The sequence below is a fragment of the Monodon monoceros genome, unplaced genomic scaffold (assembly GCF_005190385.1).
Source record: "Monodon monoceros isolate NGI ecotype Baffin Bay Population unplaced genomic scaffold, NGI_Narwhal_1 Super_Scaffold_20, whole genome shotgun sequence".
In the NCBI taxonomy this organism is placed as follows: domain Eukaryota; kingdom Metazoa; phylum Chordata; class Mammalia; order Artiodactyla; family Monodontidae; genus Monodon; species Monodon monoceros.
In genome coordinates, this window is record NW_021703777.1 from 7,655,553 (window position 1) to 7,675,175 (window position 19,623).

Here is a 19,623-nt window from a genome sequence, read left to right on the forward strand (position 1 = left end):
GCAGCATGTGGGATCTTAGTTCCCCACCCAGGGATCGAACCCAGGCCCCATGCAGTGGAAGCTCGGAGTCTTAAACCCCTGGACCGCCAGGGAAGTCCCTGAATGTTGATTTTTTTAATAGCCAGTGAATTTGCTAAATTCTCGCATTATATCTAGTAATTTAACTGTAGATACTTTTGCGTTTTCTGTGCAATCATATCTTTGAAAAACGTAATGTTTTTTTCTTCCCAATTCTTAGGCATTTTATTATTTTCCTTTGCCTTGTTGCACTGGCTAGGCCTTCCTACCCCTAGTTGTTCAAGAGGAATGTTGATTAGAAGTCATAGTGATAGTAGGTGCCTAATCTTGTTGGTGATTTTAAAGGAAAATTCTGAATATCACTATTAAATAACGTTTTTACTATGGGGTTTTGTAAAATAATCTTTCTAGGTAAAAGGATGTTCCCTCCATTTCCAAGTTGTTACACGTTTTAATTCAAAACAAGTATTGACTCTCTCCTCCTGAAATTCTACTTATTTTGTATGTTAGATCTTCTCGCTCTGTCATCCATGTCTCTTAATCGTCCTGTCATAATTTCCATCTGTTTGTCTCTTTTTACCCCATTCTGGATGATTTCTTCAGCCCTGTCTTCCTGTTCGTGAATTAGCTTTTCAGTGATTTTTGTCTGCTATTAAAACTGTCTTTTGGGCTTCCCTGGTGGCACAGTGGTTGAGAATCTGCCTGCCAATGCAGGGGACGCGGGTTCGTGCCCCGGTCCGGGAGGATCCCACATGCCGCGGAGCGGCTGGGCCCGTGAGCCGTGGCCGCTGGGCCTGCGCGTCTGGAGCCTGTGCTCCGCAATGGGTAGAGGCCACAACAGTGAGAGGCCCGTGTACCGCAAAAAAAAAAAAGAAAAAAAGAACAAAAACTGTCTTTTGAGTTTTATTTCTAGTAGTATGTTTTTCACTTCTGGAAGTTCTCATTGGTTCTTTAAATTTTTTTTCTTGGTCATTTATAATTTCTGGGTATCTGAAGTCTTTGCAGGTCAGTTTTTGCTGTCTTTAGTTTCTGCTGAATCTTCCTCATGGCTCCTTCATTATCATGTATTTTGTGACTCGTGTGTGTGTGTGTGTGTGTGTGTGTGTGTGTGTGTGTGTGTGTGCGCGCGCGCGCGCGCGCACACACATTTCCCTTGAAACTTTTATCTTTTGGAATTCTTTGAGGGCTGGGTCTTTTCAGGGAGAATTTGCTTCTGCCAGGCTCCTGGCGACACCAGCAATTTGGTACTATTAAATTAGTTTTTAAAGATTAGCATTTAATATAAAGATTGAAATTTTGGCTTGAGGCTTTTTAGATCTCCAGGTGGTATGAATCTGGTGTGTGAGTTTTCGGGAGAGTGCTTTTGTAATGACAAATTCTGTAGGTGACCTTTTTCCCCCAATGCCAGCACCATTTTTGTTTTAATTAAAAAATTTTTAATTTATTTATTGAAGTACAGTTGACTTATATTAGTTTCAGGTGTACAGCATAGTGATTTGATACCTCTATAGATTACATGCCATACAAAGTTACTATAAAATATTGACTGTTTTCCCTGTGTACCTTACACGGCTGTGACTTATGTATCTTATTATTTTTTTTTTATTGAAGTATAGTTGATTTACAGTGTTGTGCCAGTCTCAAATGAACTTATCTACAAAACAGAAACAGACCCACAGACGTAGAGGACAGACTTATGGTTGCCAAGGGGGAGGGGGAGGGGGGATAGACTGGGGGGTTCAGGTTGGTAGATGCAAACTGTTAACATCCAGCGCCATTTTAACTACAGTTTGCCTCATGGTCTTGGAGTCAGGGTGGGGATGGGTTGATGCAGGAGTGGAGGAAAGAGCTTGTTCATCTCTAGGTTACCCTGGTTCACTCTAATGGCAGCCCTTTTGGGTCCCAGATTTATGAAGCAAGGTTCCCTAATTTGAGCAGAGTCTGGGCTTTGTCTCCTTTTCTCAGTCTCAGCCATGGAAACTGAAGTTCAGGTTCACCAGGTTTGGCAGATACTCTCAAGGGAAGTGCTACCTTCCCTTAGTTCCTGACCTGATTATTCCATCCAAAAATGTTGGTTTACAGTTTATCCTGTATTTATGGTTGTTTTCAGTGAATCAAAGTGCCTAATCTATCAAACTGCTTTAAAAAAAGGTCTGCCCTACTGCTGAAAAGTGATGCCTGTTCTTGGCTGTTTTTAAAGGTTTTATATAAAAGTGAAAGATCAATCAAAAAAATAATTCCAGGTCTTGAAAAATTGAGCAGTTTACTGAAGAGCTCAGGGAAAGTGTATTGTAATGAGTTTGCCACTTACAAAGAGAATTCCTAGAAATACTGAAGCAGCAACAGAAGAAATCTTGAAGGGATCCTGCTTTGTCCTTTGACTCTAACAGGCAACGTCAGAATGTTTGTCAAGCTCCCCCCCCCCACACCTCCGGAAGAATCCATGAAGACGACGCACCCTCTTTCTCCATGACTCTGAGGCTGCTGAGGCTCTTGACAGTGCAAGGCTGAGATCAGCGGGGTCCTGAGGATCCTAGTCACAGGGATGAAACAGCATCCCCGTGCAGTGGCACTGGTCGGGGAACTAAGATCCTGCAAGCTGCACTGTGCGGCAACCGCCCCCCGCAAATTAAGAGAAAGAAAGAACATGACATGAAGTATTGGGCCCCAGAGTAGTTTGGATTCATATTACACTGTATTTTTCTTTGCACTTGAGTTTCTTTAAAACTTTTTTATGGATTAAAAGTAGAAGTTTTTCATCATACCATCAATTTCTACTATTAAACCTCAGGTATTCTTTATGCTCCTGAAAGTTTGGGGCTTTGGCAGTGGGGGAGTTGGATAGAACTTAATTCTGGTCATTAAAAGTATGTTTAACTTGCTGTTTATTCTGATAATCTAATTTATAGCCATTAAGCAACATCGTCTTTATATAAAGAACTTTCTCACAGGTGGTGTTTTATTTAAGGTAAACCAGACTAAATGTCAGCTGCCTGAAAATATCTTCCAAGTAAATGAACTCACACACTTGCTTGATTTTTATGAAGATGCATACAGAAGGAGCATCTGGAAAAAGGACGCAGTAAGTATGGCATATTTAAAGAGGGTATTGATCGTCGGTAAGTTAATACAGGCACTCGTTCTGTAACTTTGTACGAATTTCCAAAACTTCCTGTACTCTGCAGAGCTGCCCAATAGAAATAGCAGGGCTTATGGGAAAAGCAAGGCAGACCCCTCAAAACCGATGCAGTTTTGTAGCCAGAACACTGACAGAAAAGTGCTTCCTACCTGGGGGGATAGCTCAGATCAACCAGGCAAGCGGCTGTGGACAGCGCCGCGAGATGAAAAATGCACAAAAACCGAAGGGTAGAAATCTCTCCACACCCTGATTAGAGGACCGGTGGTACTGAGGTAACACCTACGGGAGTGGAGCTTTGCTCTTAAGGTAGGTATAGGAGGCTCGGTGACTCACCAGGAGCCAGCAGGATAGGGCTGTAACTTTGGGGAGGGTTCCCTGGGTATAAGTACTCCTTTTTCATTTTCTTAAAATAAAGCTAAAGGGCTCTTGCTGCCAGTTCAGCAGCTAATCTGAGATTTTTTTCACCTTTTCCCTGAAGGTTCTAATTCTACTCCTAGCACATCATCCTTTACCTGGGAAGAGTCTTGTCTGAGCTAACCAGCCATCTACATTCTGTCAGTCCCCTGCTGACCGAATGCATCTGAACTAATTTCACGTTTCAGAAGTGCAGGTGGCCGCAGAACAGACTCTTTGGGAAAATGTCCAGAGTTTATAATTAATGGTGAAATCAAATGAGTACTGAAAACACTAGGTTTATATACCTTTCACTGATAGACATAAAACATTTCCTTAGAATTTTATATATCTGAGCCCTACTGACCAGCATTTTGGATTGCTTTGGCTATAAGTACTGAGACCTGAAACCATCAGGGCTTTAAGGCTAGGAAGTAAGGCGTAAGATTTCTCTGTCCTTTCATTTATCAAAATTGTTGTCATTTCCATTTTTAGGGCACTTCAGTGGACATCCACTATCCTGTCATATTCAGTCATTTTCCATTTATCTTTAATATTCTGTCGAAAATTAAGCTACTGTATGCAGACTCACTTTTAAAAATACAGGTATGCGTGCCTATTTCTTTGTTTTCATTAGCAAATCAAATGATGAGTACCTCTTCCAGTGTATAATAGAGGAGTGATAAGGGAGCCACCCACTGGTGAAACCAGTGGTGGTCATAGCATTCAAGAAGCTTATACTCTAACGAAGAAGGCTATGGGCTTCCCTGGTGGTGGCGCAGTGGTTGAGAGTCCGCCTGCCGATGCAGGGGACGCGGGTTCGTGCCCCGGTCCGGGAAGATCCCACGTGCCGCGGAGCGGCTGGGCCCGTGAGCCATGGCTGCCGGGCCCGCACGTCCGGAGCCTGTGCTCCGCAACGGGAGAGGCCACAGCAGTGAGAGGCCCGCGTACCGCAAAAAAAAAAAAAAAAATAGAAGGCTAGAGAGGCTGTCACAATTTGAGTTGGATTGGCCTTGAGGCATATTAGGGCCTCAGTAGCAAAGGACAGAGCTTGGGCCTAGCTGTAGGGCTTTTGCCTTGAGGTTGGTGCCGGTAGTCTTCTGAACGGTACTCAAAGACGCATGGCAGACGTGGGCTTGACTGGGATCAGCACCAGTACATAAGAAGGTCCAATCTAATGGGAAAACATAGTAGTGGGAATAGAGGTGACAGAGGATTCTTGAAATTCAGACCCAAAGAAACGGCTGGTACTCTGTGATCATGCCATAATAAAGGTTTGTGAAAAGTATTTCCCTTGCAGATGTGCTTACTGTCATCGGCTGGCTTGGTTCTGTTTGTCAGCGTATCCAGCAAGGGGTTTTGAACTTAAAACTGTACACTTGAAAATGCCTCAGAAAATGTACCTCATTGCATTATTATAAGGATTAAATTTGTTGATATCGGTAAAGCATTTAGAACAGTGCCTCTCACAAAGTGCCCGAAAGTGTTAGCACTTGTTGTCACTTTTATGCTGATATATGCATCTGTATATCTATATGCATGAATAATATTCAAATCTATGTCATAAAAGTAGATACCTTTACCTAATGCAGTTGCCATGATAAAACAAAATAGGAAATTGATTTATAAGTTCCAAGTAAGACCATTAATGAAATATTTAACAAAGGAAAATGGAAAGAAAAAAGATACGAGAACTTGATTTTGCTTCAACCCTGTAACTATTCTCTCTTGATTCTAAACAAGCTTCCGGTAATTTTTTTATAGAAATGGCATTTGATTTCTCTGTTTTGCTAAGAGACACAGACGTTAATGATCCCAGATTGCCATTTGGTTCCAGGTGCACGGTCTGTGTGTCTGTCTGTCCGTCTGTGGGTCTGTCTCTCTCATGGTAACTTCGTAGATTATCTGTCCCCTAAAATCTCTTGTCTGAGTTTTCCTCCTAGAAAAGGATATCTTTAGAGAGGTCTTTCATCCTGCGCTTCTCCTGCGGCAGGCTTCTTTTCTAAACGTCTGAACTTCTCTTCCTGATGAGAATACTAGCTTTCAGCTCACTGCTTCGGCCTCGCTAGTCAGTCTCTTAGCCTGTTGACGATCGTTAGTCGGTCCCTGAAGTGTTCACAACTGTGTTTACGGGATACAGTGGTCCAGAGGAGCCCGCGGTTGGTCACCTTCCTGCTCACCCAAATCAGTCCCACAGAGCTTTTCATTTCCTATGTCTCATGTATCTTCTGCTCACTGGGGGTGAATACTGAATATATAGCCTGTCTCCAGGGGTGTATGTGGGGCCCTTTTCATAAACGTTTGTGGCACGCGCGTATAGTAAACTGAACCGGTTTATTCTACTTTGTAAATTTCTACTTAGAGCAAACGGTGAAATGGAGTGAAACATTTTTCTTTTCCCAGGAGAAGAGATGGCGAGCTTGCATGAGTTTGGCTGGCATTGTGGAACAAGAAAGGTCTGAACTTGCTTTACTGCCCACCTTTCATCTAACAGTCAGAAGGAGTCACTTGATTGAGGATGTTTTGAATCAGCTAAATCAGTTTGAGAATGAAGATCTGAGGAGGGAGTTACAGGTAAAATATAATTCTTACTTAATGTTTTTGCCGCTAAGACAGAAAACATAAAAGAATGTAATAACGGGCCTTACAGAGAGGGAATTATCTCCCTTTTCCGCTGGGGTTATCTGTATTGGAGTTCCCCTAGGTTTCCCCAGTTACCTGTGAATTCCAGGTGAGAGCTGTCAGTACAGTCTGGCTAACGAGCAGCAGGTGAAATGGTCGTCCTCCCCCCAACCTGATCAGGTAGATAGCCCAGTACTAGCCCTAAGAGGTCCATCCCCTCATGAAGCTTGACCAAGCCGGCTGGTCATCACCTTTTAAAGGTTCCAGTGAGATGGGGTTGACCCAGAGGAGAATTGAGAGTTTGTTTCTGCTCTTCTGCAGGAACCCAGATTGCTTCGTTGAAGAGAGAACATTCTCTTTATTGACTACATAGTTTTTTGAGGGTATAATTGTACATATCACCATGTCCTGAGTATTCATTAATAATGATCTTTGGTTTAGCTACTATACAAATTGTCTCACTAATAGATATTTGACACAGAATAATAATGACTAGAAGATCTAATGAATGTTTTCCTTATGCCAGGAACTACTGTAAAAGCTTTACACTTTTGTAACCCTTTGAACCACACTGTGTAGAAGGTTCTGTATTTCCCTCCTTTTACAGATGGGGAAACTGAGGTGCAGAACCATGAGGTAACTTATCCCAGGGTGACACAACTGATAAGTATCAGAGCCAGGATTTCAGCCCAACTGTCAGGCTCTAGACTCTCCAGTTAATCAAGACAAGTCAGGATTTTCCTGATAATATTTATTAGAGTGTTTTTGATTCGAGGCATTAGTTTATCACTTGTCCTACTCAAATTAAAGAATGATTGACTTGACCAAACTCAAGATACTATTTTAAAAGTATGAGTTTGCAGTTAGAGTTGGCATTTCTGTGTATTTGTGCACATAGATAATTTTTAAAAATCTAGTGAACTCAGGCTTCCCTGGTGGCGCAGTGGTTGGGAGTCCGCCTGCCGATGCAGGGGACGCGGGTTCGTGCCCCGGTCCGGGAGGATCCCACATGCCGCGGAGCGGCTGGGCCCGTGAGCCATGGCCGCTGAGCCTGCGCGTCCGGAGCCTGTGCTCCGCAACGGCAGAGGCCACAGCAGTGAGAGGCCCACGTACCGCAAAACAAAACAAACAAACAAACAAAATCTAGTGAACTCATTTTGACTCTAAACTGTGTCAGCCAGCCAGTCCACTCAGTTATTTTAGTTCCACTTTTATATTTCATTCATCCATTTAAAAAATTTAGGTAACATTTGATAAGCAGCTACTATTTTCCAGACTGTGTGAGACATTTTACCTGCGTTATCCCATTTAATCTTTCTGATGATCTCGTGGGAAAACACTTTGTGAGGTTAAGGAGCTTGCCCATATAAAGGGCAGGGTAAGAGAAAGGATAGAAGTGCCAGCATAGAGCCGCAGGAATTTCTGGTATTAAGGCAGCATGAAAAAGAAGAGAGAAATGAAAGCTTGAATAGTGCTTCATAAGAGAAAGCAAGGGAGAAAAGAGTGTGAAGAAAGAGGAAGTGGCCAGAAGTGTAAAATGAGTGAGGGAAATCAGGATGAGACGTAAGAAACTCAAGTCCTTGGAATTGGGGATTCACAGATTCTTGGTCCTCTTGGAGAGAAGCATTTAAGTAGAGAAACGAGTTTAGAAGTTGGTGTACATTAACCCCCAAAATTTGGCAACCTAGATTAGAGGAAGCCAGTATTGTCTGTACTGGAAACAATGGTGTTGAGATTTTTTTTTCTTTTAAGGATAAGGGAGACCTTAACATATTTGTAAACTGAAGTGAAGGATTCCAAGAAGGAAAGGCAGAAAGGAGAACAGAGCAAGTAATTGAAGGAGCAAAGATGGGTTATAATAGAATCATCTTGAGGAGGGATTGGTGTCAACAGGTGGGATTGCTGCCTCCTTATGGAATCAACAGCCAAGCCAATAAATACATGTGCTCTGGTTTTTCAGTTTGTTTGAAAATTCTGATATTTATGATTTCTTTATGTTTATTTTCATTATACTTAATGTACCTGATGATTATAAAAATGATGCCAATTGAGGTCAGTTTAGTGGTGAAGACTTCAGGCTCTCAGGTTTGTCACCCGTAGGATTAAGTCTCAGCAGCTGGGGACTTCCCTGGTGGCGCAATGGTTAAGAATCCGCCTGCCGAGGCAGGGGACACGGGTTCAAGCCCTGGTGCAGGAAGATCCCACATGCCGCGGAGCAACTAAGCCCGCGAGCCACAGCTACTGAGCCTGCGCTCTAGAGCCCGTACTCCACAACAAGAGAGGCCGCCGCAATGAGAAGCCCACGCAGCACGACGAAGAGTAGCACCCGCTCGCCGCAACTAGAGAAAGCCCGTGCGCAGCAACGATAGACCCAACACAGCCAAAAATAAAAATAAATAAATTTATTTTTAAAAAAAGTCTTAGCAGCTGTGTAACCTTGGGAAAGTTATTTAAATTCTTGAAGCCTCATGAGCCTCCTAGAATTAGTAAGAAAATTCAGTGCGCTAACACAAGTAATTTGCTTACTCCGGTACCTCCCAAATACTTGGGTCCACAAATAGTTACTAAATGAGATTTAATTCGTAGCAGCACAGAGCTCTGGAAGTGATGCATTATTTGCTCTGTTTCTTTAGGTTTCATTTAGTGGAGAAATTGGATATAACTCTGGAGGAGTCAGAGCAGAGTTTTTCCGTTGTCTCTTTGAAGAAATGACCCGGCCAGAATATGGGATGTTCACATATCCTGAAGAGGCTTCCTACATGTGGTTTCCTGTCAAGGTAAGTCCTCTTTTCTTGGTGTAGGTATTTCCTGAGAGAAGAGGTATGGGGATATACCATAGAAAATTAGGTTGTCTAGACTGTTGTATTATGAGAGAGGAATTATTGATGTAATTATGGAGGTAACTTTTAATTCTAAAAAAGTGATTATTTTCTCTAAAATGGGGGTCCTCTTGCCCTGGGTTCCCAAGTCCACACAAGAGAATTTAAGCAATATATATGTATTGACCATTTCTAGAATGTATGGGTAAAAATGAACCCTTCCTTTCTTAGGCACTCATTCTTTGTTCTGTTTCCCCAATGAATTTGAAGATAAAGCCTATGAAAAGAAATTGCAAAAACTTTGTTTATAAGGATTACTGAGCCTAATGTGTTTCTATTCCTGTTAATACTTTTATTTTTTATTGAAATATATTTGACATATAATATTGTATAAATTTAAGGTGTACCACATGTTGATTTGATATATTTATATTATAGTATGATTGCCATTGTAGTGGTAATTAGCACCTTTATCACATCTCATCATTATTTCTTTTTAGTGGTGGATATTTAAGATCTAGTGCCATAGCAAATTTGATGATTGTAATACAGTATTGTTATCCATACTCACTATACTGTGCATTTGAACTCTAGGATTCATTTGCTACTCATTGCAGCTTTTCCGCCTAAACAACATCTCTCCTATCTCCTCACCCCCATACTATTAATGCTTTCAGTAACCAGAACTGTGGCAGGGATTTAAATTGACTTAATAATTGAATATAAACCCTAAGTATTCTTATCTCAAGATTTTTCGTTTTAATTTGTGATTTGATTTTGTGAAAGGGGAGAAATGGTTTACCTAATATAAATACTCCATTGTACTGGTAAAAATTCATAATACGTTAAGGTTTTTTTTTTTTCCTCTTTTCAGCCTAAATTTGAGAAGAAGAGTTATTTCTTCTTTGGGGTTCTGTGTGGACTCTGCCTATTCAGTCGCAATGTTGCCAACATCCCTTTCCCACTGGCTCTGTTTAAGAAACTTTTGGACCAAGTGCCATCGTTAGAAGACTTGAAAGAACTCAGTCCTGTTTTGGGAAAGTAAGTTAACACAGTTCCTTTTTCAGAACCCTATCGAACATATATTTAGATAAATAATTAAACACACACATTCCAGTAGTATTTTCATGTTGAATAGTAGCATTCTGGGTATTTTAAACTGATTCTAACTTTGTCAAATTGTTAGATAATAATTTAACTTTCTAAAATTAAGAAAAGTTGGTTTTTCGTATAGTCAGTCCTCACCGTTTTCATTAACCTTTGGTTTATTTGAGTAGAGACAGTCATGACAGAGCACAGGTTACACCTTGGTGCAAAACCTGCAAGTGATGCTTATTTTATTTATTTATTTACTTATTTATTTTAAAGAGACATGTTTTCCAAAGTTGTTTTTTTGGTTTTTTTTAAATTTATTTATTTTTGGCTGTGTTGGGTCTTCGTCCCTGTGCGTGGGCTTTCTCTAGTTGCAGCGAGCGGGGGCTACTCTTCGTTGCGGTGTGCGGGCTTCTCATTGTGGTGGTTTCTCTTGTTGCGGAGCACGGGTTCTAGGCATGCAGGCTCAGTAGTTGCGGCACACGGGCTTAGTTGCTCCATGGCATGTGGGATCTTCCCAGACCAGGGCTTGAACCCGTGTCCCCTGCATTGGCAGGCGGATTCTTAACCACTGTGCCACCAGGGAAGTCCTGATGTTTATTTTAAAAGTTGTTTTATGTCATCATCTTTAAAATGAAAACTTATTTCTAAGTTAAAAGACAAGCCACCACTTCACCAAACATATTGGTAACATATAATAGAAAGGGTTAATACCCCTGCTGAATAAAGTGTTCCTGCACATCCATGAGAAAAATTGACAGAGTATACAAGAAAGTAACCTACAAAAGAAGCAATAGAAATGGTTCATAAATTAAGATGATCATGGATAATCATAAATTAAGTGATCATGGAATGCATATTAAAGTGAGAGGCTAATACGGACTTCACATTGACAGTGGTTGGAAATACTGATGCTGTGTAGTGTCAGCAAGGATTTGGGAAAAGGTTCACTCTGATATCAAGAATTGTGAGTGGAACTGTAAATTTGGTAACTCCTTGTCAGAGAGCAGTATGGCAGTACAGTATTCCCCCTTATCTGCAGGAGATGCGTTCCAAGCCCTCCAGTGGATGCCTGAAACCGTAGATAGTACCGAATGCTATATATACCATGTCTTTTCCTATACGTACATACTTAGGATAAAACTTTATTTATAAATTTGGCACACTATGAGATTAACAATAGCTAGTAATAAAATAGGACAATTATAATAATATACTGTAATAAAAGTTATGTGAATGTGGTTTCCCTCTCTCAGAATGTCTTACTGAGGAAATCTAATGCCTTTTCCATCCTAACTAAGCACTTACCATGCACTGTGGCCATAACTTGCAGTTTGAGGTGCAAGAGCAAACCAGCATGAATTTCTTTTTTCTTCTTTACAGTTTCCCAGATAGAAGATTCTTTCATACTGTAGATCCTAGCCACCTCAGCGTCTGATTTTTTCTTTCCTTATTAAGTTGAGAACTTTCACCTTTTCACTTAAAACATACAGTTTCTGGCTTCTCTTGGGCCCATCCGAATTGCCAGCATCACTACTCTTGCTCTTTGGGGCCGTCACTAAGTAAAATAAGGGTTGCGTGGATGCAGGCACTGTGATACCACAGTGGTCATGAGGCACAGCTACTGAATGCCCAACAGGTGGGATGCGCTGGACAGAGGGATGATTTCCCGCACAAAGAGGGATGGTGTGAGATTGCATCATACTCCTCAGTACGGCCTGCAATTTAAAGCTGATGAATTATTCTGCCGTTTTCCATTTCATATTCTCAAATTGCAGTAGACCACAGATAACTGAAACTTTGGAAAGCAAAACCATGGCTAAGAGGGGACTACTGTGCTTAGAATAAAAAAAAAACATGTTTGCTGCTTTGACCCAGCAATTCTACCTCTAGACATTTCACATTTAGAAATAGGCAATCGTGCAAGTATGTCTCCTAACGCCCATTGTATTAGATAGTTTATAATATGTAGACTACCTAAATGCTCTTCAGTGAGGGAATTCATGTTTTTGGTATATTTATGCAATGGAATACTAGGGGGATTTCTAAAAGAATGACAACAGTAGTATGATTCTGTTATTATTATTATCCCTATTTTACAGATGAGGAAACGGAAAGGGAAGAAAGTTAGGTAACTTGCCCCAGATCCCATAGTGACAGAACTATGGTTGGAACACAGACACTGGCTCCAGAATCCAGCTATTAATCGTTATACTTATTATACTAACAAGATAAGGAAAAAGATATTGAAAGCACCAAATTTGGAAAGGAGTAGATAAGTTTGTCATTTTTTACTGAAAACATTGAAAATGACATAAATAATGCTTATGCCTAAGAAGATTTAATAAACTAAATAACTTAATATACATAAACTGAATAAAGACCACTAAATCCATATTAGCATTTCTCAAACTTTTAGGTCTTAAGACTCTCTTAAAAATTAAGAGAGGACCCCAAAGAGCTTTTACTTATATCGGTTACATTTGTCAGTATTTATAATATTAGAAATTAAAAGTGATAAATGTTTTAAATACAGGAATACATGCTCATTCTGTTAGCTGTCATATAGCCTCTGGAAAACTCTGTTCTGTACTCATGACAGAATGTGAAGGAGGCAAGTAACGTCTTAGTAGTATTATGAAATTAGTTTTGACCTTGTGGACCCCCCTGTAAAGGCCTCAGGGATTCCCAGAAATTGTTGGTCTTGGTTATGCTTTGAGAATCCCTGATCTCTATATTCAACAAAACTCCTATTTTAATCCCAGCAGGCTTTAAAAAAAAAAAAAAAAAAGGCTGATTTAAAATGTATATGGATGAACAAGGGGCCAGGAATAGCCAAAAATAATTTGCAAGGTGAATAAGGATGGGGAACTTGGCCTACCAGATATCAAGAGTCATTAGAAAGCTGTATTAATTAGGGCAGTATGATATTGGTGCAAGCTTTCCAATGGTACAGGAGAGCATAGAACCTGACCCCTATACACATGGAAGTTTGTTAGAGGTAGTATATTAGATCAGTGGGAACAGAAGTACTGTTCAATTAATGCACCTGGGAAAAAAAGGAGAACAGATACCTTACATCACATAATAGAATCAACTCTGTGCGGATAAGGGACTTAAATACTGAATGCAACGATGATGAAAATACGGGAAGTTATCTTTCTCACCACTGGGATTTCTCAAGCAAGACATAAAAATACCAACGTTAAAGGAAAGACTGATAAATTTAAGTGCAATAAGATGAAAGAAGTTCTCTGTTCATCAAGAGACACCTTAGCAAAGAGAAAAGATACTCTTCAAACTGTAGATATATGTATAACATTTTGGGGGTGGTAGAAAAATGGGATAAGGGAGGCACCCCCTGTAGGCAGGTATAAGATCCTGGCAATGTTTTAGTTCTTGTTTGGGGAGGCAGGTTCACAGGTGCTCCTCATAAACATGCCCATAGATAAGCAAACGAGCTGCACAGGGACACATAAAGACAGAGTATCTTGAACCCCGTTTATGATGAATCCAGTTTTGTCAGCTGAGTTCCCATTACTTTCCCTCAACCCCCCCAAAGCACAATGAAACATGGTCTGTTTTTATCATGATACCATAATAAAAGATCCAGCATTTTAGAGAATTCCTTGGCGGTCCAGTGGTTAGGACTTGGCACTTGCACCGCCGTGGCCTGGGTTCAGTCCGTGGTCGGGGAACTGAGATCTCACAAGCCATGTGGCACGTGGCATGGCCAAAAAAAAGAAGAAAAGGATCCAACATTTTGGCACAATATGGTAATAAAAAATCCAGCAGGGAAAAGGAATCAACTTGGATTCCACCTTCTCCCAGAGGTCTTCCCCGATGACACGCATCCCTTCAGAAGGAGTTAACCAAGCTCTCCCAAGTTGTACCTGTACCATTTACATCGTTCCTAGCTGCACATAGCTGACGGCACTGTAGTAAGATTTTTATCAGCATATCTTACCTGTAAGTCTCAGGATTTAATCAATAATAACGTCTTACTCTCAGCTTTACGTCCCTTATCCCTGCCATACCAGATACTTAATAAATGTTTGTTGAATGAATAAATGAGTGAGGGAGCACATAATATAGTATGCCTTGTATTACTTTAAACGTATTTATAGGGACTTCTCTGGCAGTCCAGTGGCTAAGACTCCGCGCTTCCAGTGCAGGGCACGCAGGTTCGATCCCTGGTCGGGGAAACTAAGATCCCGCATGCTGCATGGCCTGGCCAAAAAATAAAAAATTAAGAAAAATAAAAAAGGTGGAAATATAAAGACAGGCTGCTCTCCATTCTGATGTAACCTCTGTTCTCACAGATGCCTTGACACAGTTAAGGTGGTCAAATTTCAGGTCTGTCTTAAGCTTGAAGATATTGGGACAGGAGGTATAGAGAAGGTCCTTTGACCCACCCAGTCCTAAAAATTTCAAGTGATACCTGATAATTAAAAGGAAATCTATTATTCTGTAAGTAATGTTTATTAAAAGCATAAAGAAAGGTAACACCAGTGTGAATGAGTTTCAGAATCAATAAGCATGTTAGTGATCCTTTTCTGAATTAGGAACCTGCTGTCACTGGGTTGAGCCAGATAGGGTGGAGGGAAGAGAGCTGGGAATTGTGTGAGGAGCCTGCAGAATTGCAAATAAGCCTGCAAATCTCACACTTTCGGCTGAGGTCAGGCCCGAGTTAGACTCTCAGTACACAGAAGCAGGTTCTGTGAACTGAACCTGACCTCCCACCTTGGGAATAAGCGTGCCCTTGACATTTATTTTAGGTGATGTTTCTAGCCATCATGATTATTGACATCTAAAGGATAAAATCATTTGTTCTTCAGGAGTTTGCAGACGCTTCTGGATGATGAAGGCGATGACTTTGGAGAAGTATTTCACATCCATTTTAATGTGAGTAACAGTAAAAATCAAATTACAGCTCATATTTCATCTGATTAACCTTTTTTATACTTACCTTTAATAAAAAACCACACTGAATTAAGCTAGTACAGAAGGTGTTCTTCCTCATTTTTCGTGAGCTGGGTGTATCAGTTAGATTTTACCAAGTAACAGACAACGCCTAAACTTAGTGGGTTAAAGCAGCAGACACGATTCTGTGGGTGTCTGGACTGGGCTGATTGGCGGGCTGCCTGGCCCACAGTGGCCTTGCTTACACACCTGGTGGCCAGCAGGCCGGTTGGCTGAGGGAGTGTCAGCTGGAACAGCTGTCTCTGTTCTGGTGGCCTTTTATCCACCAGTAGGCTAGCTGAGGCTTCTTCACGAGTGGTCGCAGGGTTATGGCGAGTAGGAGATGGCAAGCCCCGGCACACCAGCTGCCCTTCGAGCTTTTGCTCCTGTCAGGTCCCGTGCGCTCAAGTACTTCACGTGGCCACGCTCGGACTCGGGAGCCGAAGAAATAGACTTGCCCTCTTGATGGGAGGTGTTGCAAAATCACATTGCGTAAATAGCAGGATGGGAGGAAACTGTGGCCATGTTTTGCAAATCTACCATACTAGGTCTGTAGTATGTAAAGTGAATGCTGAGCTACGGCAACTGTCCAATTAATTTATTCAATATGATCAGTTAAAATAGATAATTCAAGTTCTTTTAGAAACTTATTTTTCGTTCTGCATGATAAAGGTGGTAATTTTTTACCACCTTGCTGGTTTGAGGAAAAGAGGTACGCTCCAAAGTGTTTTTGTTGATAGTATATTGTTCGGGATTCTCTCGGAGATACTGAGTTCATTTGTGGTTACAGGTGCATTGGGACAAAAATGATGTAGACTTAATTCCTAATGGAAGTCACATAACTGTCGACCGCGCTAACAAGTAGGTACAAAGAAGTGAAGTATTTGTTTTGTTTGTACACTGCATTTATTTCACTGGGCTCTAAAAATTCCTTGTAATTATTATTTTCCTTTCTCAATCATTTTCCGAAAAGGCAGAGAGTCAGTTCATGTTGTGTGTATGTGTGTGTCTCCTAGGGTTTGTATGCTGGCTGGGAAGGAAATGGCTTTCTTGGAGAAGCCTTCCCTCATCTTCCTGTCTAGGGTTATACCACTGAGCTCTCTCTCTTTATCCCCTTACCCAGTTTTACTTTTCCTTTTCACGTCACACGTTACCTACCTTTAGGATTTTTGCTTGTTTCCTTATCAGTGTCTCCGTAGCTCTGAGGAGCTGCGTGATGGCAGGATCTTGGTCTGTCTTGCTCACCGTTGTTTATCCAGTGCCTGGAGTTGTCCACAGTGGTGTCTGGTCCACAGCAGGCGCTTAGTTTTGTTAATATTATTAGATGTTACCGTGGTATCTTGACTTCCCAGTACTTTATGGGATGCCATTTAGAGCCATAGAGTTTGCGATTATAGAACGCTCCCCTGATAGTTGGTCAGAGTGGCAAAGAAATATCTAGTGAGCATTCTTTATTTTAAAAAACTTGGTATTATAACATACAGACAAGTTCAAAATTAGAAGCATTCAGATCAAGAAATGGAACATTTCTAGCTCTGTGGTGTATTTTATGACGATACCCCCATTTGTCCATAGTATTATTGAATGCCTGGCCCCTTTCCCTGAAAGAATTGGCAAATGTGCCCAAAGGCAGAAACTGCAAGCTAAGTGCTGGGCTCACCTCGGGGAGCTTCCCTTGTCTCTTAGTCCAGAGGCCCTCTTGAGTCTTGACTTAGATTTGGAAACGTGGAGCTAGATGTGCTTTTGTATATTACCTGGGTTTTTCTAGTTCTTATCGCTGGGAACATTTGCTACAAGCTACTCCATCATAGCTAGGTGTATAAATCCCCTCTTTGTTTGTGTTTATGCACAAATAATTACTCACTCTGACAAATTCAGACAATACAAAAGAGTATAAAATAGGAGGTTTCTCCTGTCTCCCAAGCCCATTCTCCAGAGATAACAGGGATGGTTTTATTCTTCGAAAATTTTTCTCTTCTTATCTGTCATTTCTCTTAACTGTGTGACTTTGAGCAATCTCGTACCTTCACTGTGTCTCAGTTTCTTTTCCTCTTTACCAAAATGCCATAAGAACCTGCCTTGCAGAGTTTTAGGAAGATTAAATTAGACAATACATGAAAAAAACAGCTCTAACAGTTCATGGCACATGGTAAGCACCCAATTATTAGATGTTCTAGCTCTTTTTTTTTTTCTGCTTTAGAATATTTTATTGGTATCCTTTTGATAAGACCAAGTAAAGGCCACCTAATTCATTTTGGCCCCCAAATTTCTAGGCAGTCCCCTCCCCCCATCCCCCAGAGGCTGACAGCTGCTCACATGGGTTCATGCAGGAAAGATGTAAAGTTCCTAGGATCTGTCCAACACCAGATGGAGGACATCCTTTGTGTCAGCAAAATTCAGAGTACCCGGGTAGAAGGCACGCTGCTCTCCACCTCTTGTCCCAGCCTGTTGTCCCATTACCTGGGCGTACCAGCCATCCCAACAGCACTTCTCCAAGAGGAGAATTCCAAACCTTAGGCCTTCAGTCACCAGGCTAGCCCTGAATCTCTGTGAAGGGGCACTGCCCCAGCTGGACTTCCAAAGCTCTCGTGCTTTATTCAAGACTAACACGCCGGTGGATGTCTCAAGCCCCCTCGTGGCACTGCAGACCCTCCTTCGAGAATCAGGGGGCTGCACACCGGCAACTGTGCAAAGATGGCGCAGGTGGCCGCCTTCCCCTTGTTTGGGGAAGGTTTTGCAGCAGCTGCCAGGAGGACCCCAAGGCCACTGTCTCTTACTTTATTTCTATCATCCTTTTCACCCCCTCCCCCAGTTTTGTTCAGGATAGTGCAGTAACCTGAAATCATCTTTTGTTTCATTAAAGGAGAGACTATGTTTCTAAGTATGTCAGTTACATCTTCAACATCTCTGTAAAGGCGGTTTATGAAGAGTTTCAAAGAGGATTTTACAAAGTGTGCGACAAGGAGATTATTGAATTTTTCCATCCGGAAGAACTCAAGGATGCGATTATTGGAAATACAGATTATGACTGGGAAACATTTGAAAAGGTACATCATAAAGGCCAAGTGGTTTGAATTACAATTTTGTTTGTTTGTTTCCTGAATTTTTTTTTTTTTGCATTTTCTCTAGAATGCACGTTACGAACAAGGATATGACAGTTCACATCCCACCATAGTGATGTTTTGGAAGGCTTTACACAAATTGACTTCGGAGGAAAAGAAAAAATTCCTTGGTGAGTATTGCATCAGGAGGAGATCTATAATCTCGTGTCTTTTCTGTGAGGTAAGGAAATCTTGTGTGTCATGGGTACCATCTGCAACAAATCAGGCTGTCAGAGCCACTCCTAGCCCAGTGGAATGTCCTTTATGCCAGGTTGTCCCAACATCAAAAAACAAATGTTAATATAGGTCTTTCTCCTGTCATTTTCAATTCTGCCTTGCTTCTAAATTTTTCTTCTTTTCTTTGAGCTAAATATTGAGGCTTCTCCTGTAGTTGAGTCACCATTCAGTTACCCAGGCCCTGTGGGATGAGCCAGGCTGTGTACCGTCATTTGTGTCCACTCCTTTACCTCAACTTCAGACTTTGAGCTCACTTTTATGAGCTGTTGTCCCATTACCTGGGTGCTTTTCCTGAGACCTGTCTAAAGACTTCCTCTCTCATTTTCTTACTCAACTTCCTTAGCTTATTTTTGAGAAACGTTTATCTGCTCATTCTTTTTTCTGTGGATAACATGGGTGTTGGAAAGTATTCAGACTTCTCCAGAAGCCCAACCTAACTCTCCAGTCTTAACGCTTATAGGAAATCTTTGTGCCAAACAGTCCCCTTGTCTGTACATTCTAGAGCCTACTCTGCACCTCCCACCTCCAGCTTTCTCCATCCGTTCCTTGAACCTTCACCTGCCTCCTTGTGGCCTCTCTAAACCTTTCCCTCCTTTAAAGGTTCAACTTCATCCCGAACTCTCGGAAGTCTTCCCGGTCATCCCAGCCTGATTCTCTCTCCCTGCTCTGAACCACAGCATTTACACTCAGAATGTACTTAACTCCATGGCACCTTGTTTGCTGTCTTACACCCTTTTATTTTTCTCTTGCCGTTTGTCTTTTCCTGCTCAAGAATCAATATTCCCAGCCAGACTGTAAGCTACTTGAGGGCAGTGACTGTGTCAGACTTTGTGCTAACAGTGGTCCCCAATGCAGTCCAATGTAGGACTCTGCACAGGGGCCCTCAATTAGTGTCTCTGAACAAACACATTTTTCTCTCTGTAAATTTTGGTCTCTGTGAAGCAGATCACTCATTTTGATTCTTCTTTTGTAGCGTTTCTTACAGGAACGGACAGAATTCAATTAATAGGCTTAAAGAACATGAAAATAACATTTCGCTGTCCTGAAGATTTGAATGAGAAAGATCCCATAAGGGCACAGACGTGTTTTAGTGTCCTCTACCTCCCTAAATACTCTACAATGGAAAGAGTAGAAGAAGCGCTGCAAGTAGCCATCAACAGCAACAGAGGGTTTGGCTGACTGTACCTCTCACTCTTTCCCCCTTTCGGGACATATTTTCAAAAATAAAGTTAACTCAGAA

The 19,623-nt window shown here is 41.4% G+C and overlaps 1 protein-coding gene across 8 annotated transcripts in view; it reads left to right on the forward strand.

Moving 5' to 3' along the window:
- Positions 1 to 19,623, forward strand: part of HERC5 (HECT and RLD domain containing E3 ubiquitin protein ligase 5) — a 69,727-nt gene extending 50,104 nt beyond the window's left edge. For 7 of the 8 annotated variants that reach the window (XM_029235461.1, XM_029235462.1, XM_029235463.1 and 4 more), the window contains 10 exons: positions 2,987 to 3,100; positions 4,046 to 4,156; positions 5,954 to 6,124; positions 8,806 to 8,949; positions 9,866 to 10,032; positions 14,922 to 14,988; positions 15,836 to 15,906; positions 17,909 to 18,092; positions 18,175 to 18,277; positions 19,357 to 19,623. In XM_029235461.1, the coding sequence (XP_029091294.1) occupies positions 2,987 to 3,100; positions 4,046 to 4,156; positions 5,954 to 6,124; positions 8,806 to 8,949; positions 9,866 to 10,032; positions 14,922 to 14,988; positions 15,836 to 15,906; positions 17,909 to 18,092; positions 18,175 to 18,277; positions 19,357 to 19,562 (1,338 nt within the window). In that variant the 3' untranslated portion in view covers positions 19,563 to 19,623. The remainder of the gene's footprint in view (positions 1 to 2,986; positions 3,101 to 4,045; positions 4,157 to 5,953; positions 6,125 to 8,805; positions 8,950 to 9,865; positions 10,033 to 14,921; positions 14,989 to 15,835; positions 15,907 to 17,908; positions 18,093 to 18,174; positions 18,278 to 19,356) is intronic. The other variant, XM_029235467.1, reaches the window with a different exon arrangement.